The 16,073-nt window shown below is 35.6% G+C and overlaps 1 protein-coding gene across 1 annotated transcript in view; it reads left to right on the forward strand.

Moving 5' to 3' along the window:
- The window catches only part of LOC146002474 (uncharacterized), a 30,517-nt gene extending 15,925 nt beyond the window's left edge, over window positions 1–14,592 (forward strand). Inside the window, exons 2-3 of the mRNA XM_083140345.1 lie at window positions 5,779–5,924; window positions 13,802–14,592. Of these exons, the coding sequence (XP_082996471.1) occupies window positions 5,779–5,788 (10 nt within the window). The 3' untranslated portion in view covers window positions 5,789–5,924; window positions 13,802–14,592. The remainder of the gene's footprint in view (window positions 1–5,778; window positions 5,925–13,801) is intronic.
- Window positions 14,593–16,073: the final 1,481 nt, after the last annotated feature.

The following is a 16,073-nucleotide window of genomic DNA, read 5'->3' on the forward strand; positions in this document are numbered from 1 at the left end:
TCGATAATTATGGTAACTCAGGTAAGAAAAATGATAGAAAGCTGCGGTAAAAACAATTTCAAGCTTTTGTGTTATGTTCTGTTCCTTTTTTCACCACCTCTAATGAAAATGGCTGACATTTAAGTGCAAAATTGATATTTCACTGAGTATACTGTATTGGCATTGCAGTTTATACATATAGTGCACTAACGATTCACAAACTATTAACACTATTTTCATTGAAATACACATTTGCTGGAAATCATTAAAGTAATTCTCACATAAAGAATTTTGGCTAACGTTTGTGTCAATTTCAATAAATGTCCGTTTCATGCCCAATTGTTCACAAATGATGAAGAAACAATTTTTACCCTTTTAACAAAAATAAAATAATGAACTTGTTACTCATTGTGCTGTTTGCGCACAAATGTTTCACACCCAATTGACAATAGTTTCATTCAAATCCTCATTTGTATGAAGGCTAGAATAACACAATCTGGTTAATTTAAAACTTTTGCATTTTTTTGGTACAAGTGTGTAAACTGTTAATCTGTGTGTGGCACTGTTTGACTTAGGGCTGGTTGCACAATCTCCGCTTAGCATCTCAACCCCCACTTAACACCATTTTGTGGGTTGTTCCTAACGTTACCAGCACTTAAAGTCCTGTGTAATGTAAGTGGCAGTCGGGCTCTGCCTAACACGTTAAGTGCCGGATAAACATGGAAATGCAGGACACTGTGCATCCAACAGATACGTGCAGTACATAGTATAATCTGTTTGCAGTTGATATGGTTGTCTCGATCAGCTGTTGTAAATTGCGAAAGTTTGCTGAATGTTTTTTGCATTACCATAATGACAGCAAAACGGTGGATTTGTTAATTATCCCAGGAATGGCAATAAATAAAGCAACACCTATAAATATATGTGTAAAAATGTAATATTAGTTGGTCATTTTCGTGTGTATTCCGAAAATGTTGTATATTAATTTTAGCATTAGCAGTTTCACTGTAATGTCATAAGTAGGATTTGACTGCATGCTGGTACAGATATATAAATAAAAACTAGGGTTCCAGACTTCCAGGTTACAGTAATCCGTTCGATGCTTGCAAAATTGTATTAAAATGGCGTTCCAAATAAATGAATGTGCTTGCTGTAACAAATTTCTTCAATCAAACAACACAATATACGAAATGTACACCATGCATAAGTTGGTTTTTTGCAATCTTAGTAATTTGTAATCTTTAAAATTAACACGTGTTACATTATGAGTCACTTCCGTCACCATTGGTTGTTTGAATGTAACATTGCAAATAAACAAGCAACGTGTTGTTTCCGAGTAATAGCTGGCAAAGAAGAATGCACATATAATTTTTAGCAGTAGCCTTACCATTGAGTTCATACCAGGGTTTGAAAAAAACAGTTTTTAAAAAAAAAGGAACCATAATTGGGTATTTTCGGGTTTTGTTGAGCTTTTATAAATAAAATGTGAATACATGTAATATAATTCACATTTGTAATTGCCGCTCAACCTACCCACTGCACTTCGCCGCCCGGTACACCCAACTAGCAGACCACAACAAACTGCTAAACCATAGTAAGGTTTATTTTTTATCCTTTATTCTCTTAAGATTTCCTGGTTACCTCTGTGTATCTGTGGATAGCAAATTTGTATGTTTGAAATGATATTAGCATATGTTGTATCAATAATGGATACATTACGACTTTTGTCACAAGCAGGTGTGTACTATTATCTTCAGTTACAAGCATAATAAAATAGCGATAGTATTGATAGTATCAGGGTAGCTAATCACCTGGAATTCCTTCAATTCCGGGAATTATGCATGAATTCGGCGTGAATTTTCTCCGTAGACGTGAAAAATGGCAACTTTTATTAATCCCAATCCCATTGAATTTGTACATATTTATTAATGCCCTGAGGCAAGGCTTTGACAGTTTAGCTTTTATTTTTATGGAGGAAGGAAAAGAAAATGAAGCTGCGTGGAAAATAAAACAGAATTCTCTCAATCAGTTTGCTTTGTTAGTGTCCTTTACAGAACAATCTCGGACAGACTAAAGATTATTGCAAGATTTCTTGAAGTTGATTAGGTAAATTTACAGTTTGAAATTCTTATAGAGTTAACAATTTTTCATAGATTAGTATGTCCCGCAACCTTTGAGACTTGTGTTTGCAGATTTATTTCGAGTGTTGAGTATGTGAAAAGGCAAATGTAAACTCCGCACCTTAAATTATGTACCCAGAATTGAATTAAATTATATTTTTTGGATAAATGGAATCATGCAGACCCTTTATATTGTTAATATATTTGTGTATGGGTGGTGAGAGGGGGTAATACGTAAAAACAGAGAAAACTTCTTCTGAAATTTAAAAAATAAATGAAAATCTAGTATTTTCGAAGAGCTTTAACCAGAAGGAGAAACCAGTAGCAGAGCTCAAATATTTTCTGCCAAAACTTTGGATGCATATGTTTTATCTTTTAAAAAAAAAGTTTTTATATTATATTACTACCCTACTAAAAAAAATCCTAAACTTCGATTTGTGTTCGAATATCAATTTTGGCCTTAAATTTCAGCCAGTCTATTCTCTTTAATTCAAACTCCAAGGGGAAACTAGAAACATTCAAATAACCGAGTAGTTCGAATTGTCCAAGTTTGAATTGAAAATAGTCCACTGTATTTAGAAAAGTTGTCCACATTGGCATTTTGTGTAGTTTCGTGTCCTGTAATTGTGTATTTCATGCATAAATTGGGGTCTGTCATATATTTTTTTGGCCCAAGTTTTGATTGATTAATACATACTTCAGATTCTTGTTGATTACTTACTGCTTGTTTTCTGGAGAATTATTTTCCCTTCCTCATATTCCTATATGATTCTTTGTTTGCGAGCAGCAGCTGTTTGTTTACTGCTGTCTTGGATACACTACTGCGGACTTCTACTTCACGTGCGTGGGGTACAAGGTGTTATTTCGTTGCTAAATGCTTCATTATTAGGTTAGGCAGGCTAGGTTTAAGGTTCTTAGCATTAAAAACAACGTGTCTAGATGCTTGAAACGCCTGATGTAATATCTGGTCTCTAGCACAAAACCCCCTCCAAGCTTTGCATTAAAATCTGCAGAAAATTGTGTAAGTCAACTGAAACAGAGAATGCCTGCTCAGTCAAGCTAAATTTCAAATCAAAATTTCTCTGGTAACTACCGGTAGAAGCTTTTAACTGTGCTAATTAGTATCTCCAATATTCGAACTTACTCTCACAATAGTTTCCAGTATTGTAAAGCACTTCCTAATAGTCCAATAAAACTTGAAAAAAATTAAACATTTGGAACCATTACCAAATATGTTGCTGTTTTTGTTTGCAAGATTTTGAATGTAGTGCAAGTCAGATGTAGTTTGTTGTGGCGTATAATATTAAACTTATTAAGTCCACTACTGTTGGCTCCACAATCATGTCTTTGGATACAATATGGTGGCCAAGACATTTTCTTTGTGAACTATATTTCCCAAAAAGGTGTTGGCAACACTGTCTTTGTGTGAGCAACATTCATGGCTGCAAGACGTTGTTGTGTTTGTGCATTAATATCCTTTTTCATCTCTGCGACAGGGAATGTTTATGTAATCAGTTATTTGTGTATGTTATTAAACATGTATTTCACACTTTCACATGTCCAACCACCGAAAGTTTGGATTACAAACTGGAACGGGGCGGTCGCTCCTGTTTACATCGAAACCACCTTCTTGTGACATTAATTAATGTAATTTCTTGAAAACTAGAGATAATAATTCAGTTGTATTTTTTGTTCATTTACATACATATGAAAGAATGACATACTGGAATGACAAATCAATATATCCATCGCTATTATTATTAACAAATGCAATTTGAAAATGTCAATTTTTTTCCATCGCCACATTATATGTAGAATCAGATCTTGTAAATGTGCTACTTACTCTTCAAACACTACCTTTTGTGGATATATTTTATTTTTACATGTAATAATTAAAACAAAAGAACATGTGCTCCAGCCCCTGTGGCAAAGTGATTAGCACATCATGCTACAATGCTAGGGGTTCCGGGCTAGAATCCTGGCATGGGCATGGCTGTTTGTGGGTGTCCATTAATCTTGTCATCACTCATCCCAATCTTCGCAAATTAGCCAAATGTGGCACAAAGGGCTAAGTGAAAAAAATGCAAATCAATCAAAAGAACATGTTCACAGCATGCGGCAATTAGCTGGAAACGTTCAAAATTTCCCTAAAATTACAATATTCTAAAATATTGCAAGCTTACTTTTTTCTACTTTCTTCAAAATTGTGGAACGGGCATTACATGTCCTCAAAGAGTGCTCTTGTGTCCTGCTTTCCTGCAAGTTTTGTCCATAGGGTCAACACTAGAAGCGATTCTCTGGATTTTTTTTGTATGGTGGCAACACTGGCAGTCTTATACCTTATTACTTTCACCCAAGAAGTATAATTCTGTTTTCAATGCAACTTTGCATAGTTGTAGAAATTTACCACTGCTACATACTGCATTTTTTCATTTATTTACTATTGTGGTGGTCACAGGAACATGCCAAATAAGAACTTTTGTGTAAAATCTTGGTTTTCTTCTTAAACTTTCATTATTGTGAGGTACAATCCCTGTCATTCTTTGGGGGGGGGGGACATTTCATCTCTGTGGCAGCTGCATTTTTTTATGGGAGAAGCATAAGCTTGAGACGTTAAGTCTGGACAGGCTCGCATCTACTAAACGTTAAGTAGCGCCAACACCAATTACCTTAAAGTAGCACTTATTGAGGTTAATTACAAGACCATTTTACAGGGTGGCTGTAAAGTTACTCCTTATTGAAAAATTGTCATAACTTTTATAAATAACTTTTATAAATATACCCCAATTCCATAAAACAAAATGTATTGAGATTCCTGAAGTGGTAGAATTAAATTGATAATTTGTGCTTTCTCCTCATGGTAATAAGAGCAGCCCGTAATGGCACGATGTCTGACACTGCGTGAGCATACACAGCTGGTATCAGTTACGATGTGTGCCAGTCCCTGGTACAGGTGTAGAGATTGTGGCTGGGTGTACACGTACCTCATGCTTCAGTGGATGTCAAGACTATCAGGAATGGTCATTTCAATATGACTACAGGACTTCGAACATACATATTCTGCACTACCGGCATATTTTCACTCCAATCTGGATGTTAAGAGACGGCTGCTTCTGCGACTATCTACCACAGATCCCATAGTCATCAGCCTGCAATTGCAGTTTCTAATGTTCTTGGCATCCACTGAAGATCGAGGTCCATGAACACCCCACAATCATCTCTGCACATGTATCCCAGACTGCCACACTTCGTAATGGATACCAGCTGGGCTGCTCTTACTATCGTGAGAAGAAAGCACAAATTAGCAATTAAATGCTACCACTTCAGGAATCATAATACATTTTGTTTCATGCAAATCCGGCTATAAATTTACAAAAGTTATAAGTATTTTTCAGCCACCCTGTATTTACACCAGTTATGTATAGCATTGAGGTCACAGTTGAGGGCATCAGCTGTTAGATTTGTATTGTTTGTGTCTTGTAGCGTCATTAACTGCATGTTCTCAGCATAACAATGGAGTATGCTGAGTTTTACGTGCATGGGTAGGTTTGCAGTAAAAGGAAATAGGTTAATAATGCCCAATCTGTATTACAGGAGATAAATTAAGAGTAGTTTCAGTGTAGTGTTGTAGTGTTTCAGGCATGCTTGTTATAAGTTTCTTCCTTTACATTTATTTCAGCAATTCATGACGTGTTTTTCGTCGCAGAGCTCTGGAGTATGCAGATGTGCTGAGAGCTGAAAATAATGATCTGGATGTGGTTATGAATGAAACAACACCTAGGAGAGGAGCCTACGAGTTTGTACTGATTAAGGAGGATGGATCGGGTAAGGTTTTTTTAATGTTTATATTATTATGCCTGTGTCATTGCTAGAGTAGGGTTACCAGATCGCTATGAGGGAAATGTAGGACATTATGTTCCAAAATGTAGGACATTGAGTCAAAATGTACGACACAAAACATTCACAATAAATAATACATATTTTTATAGAACACGTTACGAGAGTAATTTAAAATTGACATTTTTCAGTAAAAAAAGATTTCTTAATGAATTCTTTAATTCAAAATTTCCAAACTTGTAATTATACTAAACAATGCACCTGTTTTAACGGTACTTCTCAGAGGAGCCAATTTTTCCCAAAATTTCAGGTTAAGTCAAAATATTTTTATGAGAGAATGAACAGTCAAACTCTTTGATATTATATGGACCAGTACCAAACTTACAGACTTTATGAAAAGAAAATCTCTCGCGAGTCCGTTGTGCTGATGGTAATGAAAGTAGTCTCTCAACCTTTGCATTATGACCTGTAATGGCAAACAAATATTCAGCAATTACCATAGAAATGGTTCCAGAAGTTTCATCTTGGGTAGTTTTTAGTTGAATAACAGGGTGTCTACCAAAATAACAAATCCAAAATTCTTGAGTTTTTCAGGATTTTTCTTTACATTTATTTTTCGTTTTTGTTTACCTAAGTAGGGGTCGAATAAATGAAGGTTAAGTTGGAAATTAGCAATTAAGAAAATAATATTTAATAAGAAAATCCTACCAAAAGGCTGGTTAAAATGTAAACTGCAGCAGTATACAACAAGAAATTTAGACCTATTTTATCCCTGCATTTTGCAGACTAGTGAGGCTCTGGCGTTTGGACTCACAACCAGTATTATCTTATGTGGGGCTCGTGTTGTCGTCCCTATATGTTTGTGATTGTCTCTTCATCCATCTTATCTTATGGCCATTCATCCTCATCTTCGCGACTAGCCAAAGGGGCAGAAAAGTTAAATAAAATAAACTAAATCCACTAATCAGTCATTGGGATAGCAAAAATTCTTAACCACAAGTATAATTTCTTGACTTTTTATTGACTTCTTGGCCTACTTTCTTTAATTTTTCTTGATTTTCACGACTTTCTTGACTAGTAGACACCCTAAATAACTTCGTTCTCTAAACCCCTGCTTTACAATCAAGATAATGAATAAGAATGGAAAACACTTTGTTTCATCAGTATAAACCCCAAGGCAAGAAATTACCCTCAGGCATTGAACGGTCGCATCATCAGAATGTGGCCCCAAAACTTTTGTTCATTAATTGCTTCCGTTTTTCCGTTTGTCCTCTAGCAGGACAATATTTTATTTTATTTTTCTGCAATGACTGAATCAAAATAAATGTCACTATTTAGTTTGGGAGCGCAGTCCATAGACTTGTAACTTGCATGATTTATCTTTGTTAAACTGAAACACGTATTTCCCTAATTTTATTATGTGACGCTCAAAATGTAGGACATTTATGACATTTTTCAAATTCCTTCCGGACACAAGGCTACAATGTAGGACATGTCCGGGAAAATCCGGACATCTGGTAACCCTATGCTAGAGGCACATAATTTTGGTAAATAAAAAAGCAAAATTTCTGTACAAAAACGGAGTCAATTTCAGGTTCAAAAGTGGTTAATTAAATGACATTTGATTTTAAAATTTTGAATATAATCCTAAATTTGATTTAAATTTAGGAAATTTAACATTTCACTTCTAATAGCACATGTATGTGTTATCGGAGTATTTAGTTTATATCTGTGTAAAGGAGACCATTTTTGCTTCTCCAATGTTAACAGCAGAATTAATAATTTTCCGTAGATTGCATAACTTGCAGGATAATTCAGACCTCAGGTGTCATGTCGGTAAATAGACCCTACATTTCGTGTTTTCGCATTATTTCGTGACAAAACATGGTAGCAAAATGCATCACACACCTTTAAAAAACCTGAAGAATTAGCACTGCAATGTGTTCTTTGACATCTCGTTTTTTTTTGTTTTGTTTTTTTTGTTTTTTTTTCCGTCAAAAACGAAATATGCATGTCCCTAGTCATTGCATAAAATGGCATAGATTGTGATTGTTTAATTCTGAACTGATCATAGAATACACATTTTTTGCATGCTTTGATTTTTATGTATGTTAATTTACACGTACTTCAGAGGCTTAGTGATCACTTACTGCATGTTTTCTGGAAAACTATTTTTACCTTCCATATACTCCTGGGTGATATTTTTGTTTGCGAGCAGCCAGTAGTTTACTGTTGTCTTGGATATGGGCTGTTGCTGCCATTTACTTCACATGCATGGGATATGACATTCGTAAATGCTTTCCTTGTTACGTTAGGTTTAAGGTAGTTACATGCAACACACAACACCATGCTCAGAAGTCAGTATTTCAGGATCTAGGTGATTCATTTTATTATAGTTGACTGTACATATATAAAAATTACCAACAGATATTTTTCTACCAATCCAATATAAAATCAGGTTCCCACTGGCCTGGGAAAGTATAGGAATTTTGTAAGAAAAAAAGTCATTAAATTGGATAGTTCTGTGCTTGGGCAGATTTGAAGCTAAAAAAGAAAATGTGAGTGATATAATATTTTTGGAATGGAGCCTAGTTATTCTGTGTGTATTTATTTGAAAAGTATATTTGCAAATTATGTATTTATTATGTTCTATTGGTTTTGTTTAGGATTTGATGCTGTTAGCATTCACACGTTTGTGCGCACACCATGATATTCATGGGAATAAAATTTCAAATGTAAGCTACATTTCAGTGACAAATATCTGTTTTTTGTGGTTTCCATATCTTGAAAGAAATATGATACTTGAGGTGAGCTTCTGGGTATTCTGAATGAATTTTCTTTGTGAACATGAAAAAATGTAAAACTCTGTCCAAGATGTAGACATTCATAATGATTCTGAAGTACGTTCAGACACAAAAAAGCATCCCTGCACACACATTCAGTATGTGTATTAAATCATACAGTAGGTTAAAGATTATGTTGAAATTCATTCTTGCAGAATAGTGAGGTTCTGGTTTTCATCGACTTCATCTCATTTTATCACTTAATTTTCATCTTCATGATTAGCCAAAAGTGGTAGAACATCAGTGGCACAGTTTTCTGTGGTCCCTGCATGCAAAATGTTCTGAGCCCTTAGTGAATCAAATATCAAGGGTACTATGATGTTAACTGCATTGATGATGGTTAGCTGCACACAAATTTTTTGTCATCCACTCCTATGCATAGTATGCCCGTTAAGTAATGACAGTCGTTATCAATAATAGTTCGTTCATTCATGTAGTTTCAGAGTATTAAGTTTATTCCTGCTCCAGTACTTTCAGCAGAATTGATCAATTCTTAATAAATTGCATAACTTACAGGATAATTCAGACTTCAGAAAATGTCCCATTAAGAGTTTTTCATGCATTTGAAAACATTGTTTGATATTTTTCTTGTAGTCGTTTCCCCCTCTTTTTTTTGTTATCTCTATAATTTCTATTTATTGAATGTATAACGATAAAATCTTGCTAATTATCAGGTAAATCAATTAATCATCGTAATAAGCAATAATATGCATTGGATTGTTGCTGTTCACCGGGACTTGGACGGCAGAGAGCGAAGGACTAGCCTGTTTCCCGAGAGAAGAGGGCGAGCCTCGGGTAAAGAAATATAAAAATACAACTTTGTTACCAATGGTCAGATTCAACTGAAATTAAAGACAGCCCAGCAGCAGATTATCATCGACGAAATCCCCAAAGCAGAATTTGATAGGAGATAAATTAAGCCCGATATTAAAGGTTAAACAGCTAGACTGGATAACAATAGCTACAGACTCCCTGGCACTGTCTTCGGAACGAACGTGCAGGTTACAATAGGCCCAGTCTTTGGCTAACCTCTACTCGAGGTGCTGCTCGAGAAGGGTCAAAGAACTCCAAATATACGGGCGAAGATAGCAAGACAAGAGCCTACGACTTGAGGACAATTTAGCAACGCTTGGACAGAGAGGGTACAGTAACGAACCGTTTGAATAGCAAATAAATAGACGAGCAGAGAAGCGGAAGAGACAGTATTATTCAGATTTTCTTCGACGCGCTATCAACCAGTTTTACTCAGATTTTTTTCGACGTGTTATCATCGTCAATCTTTCGCGAACCATCCGCTTAAAGTATTCGCTTTGTGTGTCGCACCGTCCCGTGTTGTGTTATTTCGCACGTGTCTGTGTACTATCAATATGGAGTAGAGACAGAGAAAGGCCCTGCTGGGGGGCGTCCGACCCAGTTACCACCTTGAAGACGCGGAGATCCTATCTTATCGCCCGGAAGCCATCTATTGACCACGCCACAAACATCCACGACTTCACCACGAGGACTTTAGCCTGAGCCGACAAAGGTAAGCCGGAATGGACGTGAAAATGGATAAGCTTCGTTCGCCCCGTCGTGACATCCAATGAACTCGCCTTAATTACCTTAAAAATCTCGAAATGACATTGCTTATTACGGTGATTAAATTGCATCAACTATTATTTTAACATGTAAAACCGTACAGCGTTCAATTATCCATTCATCCAAAGTATTTAATATTCAGATTGTACGACGCTATAAATTGTCAACATAATTATATATCAGTGATCCTCGTTAACCTCAAAATTAACAATATATAGATTAACATTCATTCAACAACAACAACATAAAAGGAGTAGTGTTTTTACAGTGCAGGTTAAGCTCCTACCGGAACAGTTTTTTTCCGTAAATGCAAAAGTAAATGTCAAATTAAGAACTGTTTAAATTAATGTAGCTAACTGTAAACATGCCGCCGAACTATTATTGTATTAATTACTAATGTATTTTGGATTGCCGAGAAATGAATGCGAGAGTGAAAGTATGAGTGAAAGGGGCAATGATGTAATGTTTATGCATGTGCTCTTTTATAGAAATTACAGTATATATATAGAACTAACCCTGTAGTGTGATTCGTTCTACCCTATGTAATCTCTTGGGCTCCAACTGATGGCACTTACCCTGGGACAAAAGGTAAATAGGTTCTTAATGATTGCCTTTTGTTTATTTGTTTAATTGTTTTTTGTGGGTTTGACATTACCATTGTAATGTAGAACCAGATCGACGTCAGGCACGTTAAATAAATATTGGACGTCGAGGCGTTAGTTAAAAATGCTCTGCTGTAATCTAAAAAAGATTGTTATATTGTTGAGTTTTAATTTTTTGTAGGTAATTACTTCATTTCTCTTGCCTTGTGTTTTGTGATTTCCCTTCAGTCTTATCTCGGAAATGCAAGAAACTAGGAAGATACATCACAAGCATTATTGTATTTCACATGAGGCAGCCTCTCTCTCTCTCTCTCTAGAATGTCTTTTAACATTACTTTTAACCAAACTTAACTTTTCCCTTTGACTAATCTTTTCTTAGCTCCTGAAGAAACCTCGTGTTGTGGTGAAAGCTTGAGTGAAAAGTACAGTACATGCCAAACTGGACTTCCATATACTTATTGATTTTCATGTCAAGCATACACGTTTTCGTTGTAATTACACAGAAGACTCTGTGCCATTTTAAAATTCTCAAAGTAGGCTGGCAACAAGACACCATAAATGACAAAATGGGTAGTGATCAACATAGATAAAATAAATTAAAATTTAAACTAATGAAAGACTTACTATATTTCACCGCATAATCATCACTGGTTTTATACCAACTTACTTTTGAAAAACGTGGGGTGCAACCATTGTGATTTTTTTTTTAATGTGCTGGTATTACTGGTATTCAAAAATTATTATTTATTACTAAACTGTTGTCTATGGTGTGAGATTAGGATGCGCGGAATACTTGTGAATGTACATTAAAATTGGATATGATAGTCCAAATTGATGTAAATCATATCTTCGTGACAGTTAGTGGACATAAAATTTATTTCCATTGATCATCCTAACTATTAACTCTCTACTAGCCTTCTTAAACCCAAATGTTTATGGCTGCAGCAACACAAGCCTTCAATATGTGTCTATCCTGGGCAAGATCAATCCAATCCTTCCCAATTTTCTTTAGGTCCATCTTAGCATTATCTCTCCCACCTTCATCTTGGCCTTCCTGCAAGAATGTTGTAAACTCTTCTTTCCTCTCCCATGTGTTCCACATGGCCTGCTCACCAAAGTCGTCTTGATTTAATTATGCTAATAATATCTGGACATGAATACAAATTATGCATAGGCACGTGGAGTTTTAGTTTTAACAATAACACCGAAAAGTTGAGGAAAGCAAAATAATGTTTAAATTGTATTTGGGTAGGTTAGGGCAAGTTTTTTGTGTTTCAGAATCGTGAAATAATGCAAATTACGCCATTTTTCAGAATAACACCGAATTTGCACTGTAATGGGAACAACTCCGTGAAATATTCACTATAAACTGGGTTGTGTGGGTGTATGTGTACACAAAATGGTATTGTGAGGCCTGAGAGGGATTTTTTGGCATTGTTAGGGAAATTTCAGTCAGAATCACTGAAGCTGCATGGTTTGTGCAGTGTCTTTCATTTCCTTTTCCTTCTGTGGTGTACTTCACATCCCAAAGCCAGCAGTGAATGCATTAGTTTGCTTCTGAAGACTATGCTTCAGATAGAACTACATTGTTTTGTAATCACTAATTTCAAAATTACATGGAAGCGGAAGGATTCCTTCATTAAGCGCAATGGAAGTGAGAGACTGTTTCACGTCCACTTTATGCACATAAGGGCTAATCTGGACTGGACCTACAGTTTGTTGAATCTGAACCACTGTAATATTTCCACTGGGTATGGATCCCGGGACCACTTTATTACACGACAGCGACATTACCACTATGCCGTCAGGGATGCCCGAGAACAAAAGTAAAGAAGATAAGGTGTACATCAACTGTGGAAGCCTTTGTTAAAGCAATCATTCCATTAGAGTGAATGGAAAAGAATCTGCTATCTTTCTATTTAGAAGTTGTTTTTTTGATATAGGAAGTGTGGTGAGTGAATACTGTAAACATTTACTACACACCATTTGTGTTTGGAAAATCATCAATGTTATTGTAAACTGAAAAGTGAATTTAAGAATTTTTTAGTTATATTCTGTGAGAGTGAAAGATTTGAAATACGATTGTGTTCAAAGATTTGGGTGATATCCTTCAATAAACATTTCATATTTAGTGGCCGATGAGAAACATTCTTTTCCAGAATGCAAGAAATTTGGTAATTTCTCGCAAAGGTAAGCCATTGATTTATTTATTTTTGTCATTAAAACTAAAATTTGCCTTAATTTTCCATAACTAAAGCAATGTGAAAATCTTATGCATAGAAGAAACCATAAAAACACATGTAAAAATAACACCGAAATTTGCTTTAAACTGCAAAAAATAACCCCGAGATTTAGGGAATATATAAAACAAACTTCATGTCCCTAATTATGCAACCATCTCCACTCACCTGGGCATGGATGTTTGTGTCCATTCATCAATTTCATGATGTCATCACTCATCCCCAACTTCGCAAATTAGCCAAAAGTGGCTCAAAAAGCAAATCAATCAATCCACTCACCTGTCTAATCGTCCCTTTTTAGGTTCAAACATTTTTCTGAGGATTTTATTTTCAAAAACTCTTTTAAGGAAGTAGGGCTACGTACAGACTTACAAATTTTAATCTTCTGTATCCAAGGATTCTGCCCTGTTATTGGTTTCATTGTCTGACGTGACAATCTCGATGAAAGGGTATAAAACAATTTTTGGACAAACAACAGGGTGCGATAAAATATAGTAATCTACTGGTTAGAGAACAAGGAAAGCATTTTAGCATAAGTCTTGGTATTGATGCTGGATTGTAGTAACCACTCTGTTATAGCTTTAATTTTTATTATTTTTCAGAAACGTTACTGTGGAGTGGTCTCGACAAGGGCCCACCTCGTAAGAATAAATTTCCTGATCCAGAGTTCCTCCTGAAAGCCTTTAAAGAAGCACTGTAAACTTTTTCACGTGTAACTGCCACCAGCTTCAGGCATCATGAAGCTTTTTCCAGTGTATGATGGATTTGAGTCAAAGGACTGCATAGTTCCCGTTCGGATCCTGATGGTTTTTTGGAAAATCCCTTATGATGTGTGTTTAGCTCGTGTAGGTTCTACTCCATATTTGTTCATAACTATTTTTCTAACAGTGCTTGATTTCAGTGATGTGTAAACTGTGATTGAATAATGTTTTTTTTTTTTTGTGTTGTGTTGTTTTTCCTTTTTGTGTTGAGTGTGTTGTCTTTTTTGTGCACGTGTGTGCGTGTGTATCTTAAGAGACCAAAGACTGCATGAGACCACTGTACTGCTAATCTTGTAATTGCATTTTATGCATTCATTCTACAGAAGAAGAAAAAAAGGTGTGGATTTGGTTTTGGTCTTTGCATAAAGTTACCTTCTAATTTGTGCATTGTGCATGCATGTTCATATTTTACGTTGTACTGAGTGTATTTTAAAGTGTCGAGTAAGTCAAAGATGCTTATCTTACTTGTACTCGTATGTATGCTACCAGGGTAACTTTGTGGGTGAAGTTTTAACTCGGGTAGAAAGATTAGTATTTTTTGGGATGAGACAGTAATTCAAACTGTCCTTTGTCTTTGAATTTTTCATGCATTTGTTGTGTAGCATCACTTAAAAATAAAGTAATGTTTTAAAATCCAATTTCGTATTATTGTCACTGTTACTTTTGAAATCTGGTGTATAGAGAAGTTGGTACTTTGGTATTATACGGACTACCTCATTCCAAGTGATTATTGCTTTGTGTAATTGTGTAATAAACATTTTAGGTTAGGTTAGGTAAGTGTTTCTTTTGCTTTTCCAGAAAACAGACTGTCTGAAATGAGGTAGTCCGTATAATACTAAAGTACCGAGAAGTTTTCATGGTTGTCTCAGGTGTATTATATTTATGGAACCCTGTTTTTTGTTTTGCATTTTGGATACAGTCATTTGTTGTTTTGAACATACATTCATCATATAACCAACTACAGCGACAATAGATAATTTATAAGGTAATTCCGGAAGATATGCCCTAGTTGTAGTTTTCACAGTATTAACCAAAGCACACTATTAGGTTCATCACGTCAGTTGGAGGCACAAAAGAAAAAAATAGTGGGAATTTCGTCCAGTTGAATTAATTTTTAAGTATGTTACAAGGTAGTTTAAACTTTTGTGTCGATCGAGATACCCAAATGTAACCCTCACGGTCCCAAGCATCTCGATTGAGATGCTGTGTCAAGGTCGTAGTTTTTACGTTATAACTTTTCTATTTTTGGCTAGAATTTCAATTTTTTATATTCCTAACACATGTATTTAACAAATGTTTTTTGCATTTTTTTTTGTCTTCATGAAAATGGAGGGGGAAAGGCAGGAAAAGGGACTTATCTTTCGAGTCTCTTTTCAAGGTCAAATTTTTGCCAATAAAGGAAGACCGGCTTTGTTGTTCTAAAGCAATGCTTTTCACTCCCTCCTGTTAACTGCATTCGAAGGAAGCTTGTTTATCAGTATCCCATGTCAAAATGAAAGTTTTCTGTGAGGGCGCAAGCAGGGGGAGGGAGGGAAGACTGGTTGTTGAATCTGCGTTGTGAGAATGGAATTTCGAAGCGCGCTGAAGGAAACCTTCGTTTTTTTTTAGCACAAGTTGCAACAGAGGTTACCCTGCATTGTCTAAAAATAGAATTTCAAGCAGCTGCAAGAATTGGCGCTCATTTTTCACTACGATCTAGCTTTTCGTCCGTGAATGTTGTGCGTAGGTGTCGTTTTTTTTTTAAATAAAAAAAAGTATTTTCAGGGGATTTCCCCCTCCATATATATGCCGAATGTGCATAAATTATATATCTTCTGAATCTGTGATTCATTCTGCGTACAACGGTATATCGTTCATATCTCCAGGGCAAATGGTCTCTGAGCTAAAGTGATTTCAAGGTACCGCTGCATTTTGAAGCTTGAATCAGTGGCATGCCGACCATTCCTTTTGGGGGTACAACTCAAGTTATATTGGTCATATGATAATAATGCAAATATTTTTGTGTTCCGTACATGTCAGCTATCATTTCCATGTGCATGTCGACACTGTCATGTACTTTTTTCTTGAGGGGAGGGTGGGGGAACCAAATTTTTTTTTCCCGAAATTTTGGAAT

This window comes from Lepisma saccharinum, chromosome 18 (genome assembly GCF_977018435.1).
Source record: "Lepisma saccharinum chromosome 18, izLepSacc3.1, whole genome shotgun sequence".
In the NCBI taxonomy this organism is placed as follows: domain Eukaryota; kingdom Metazoa; phylum Arthropoda; class Insecta; order Zygentoma; family Lepismatidae; genus Lepisma; species Lepisma saccharinum.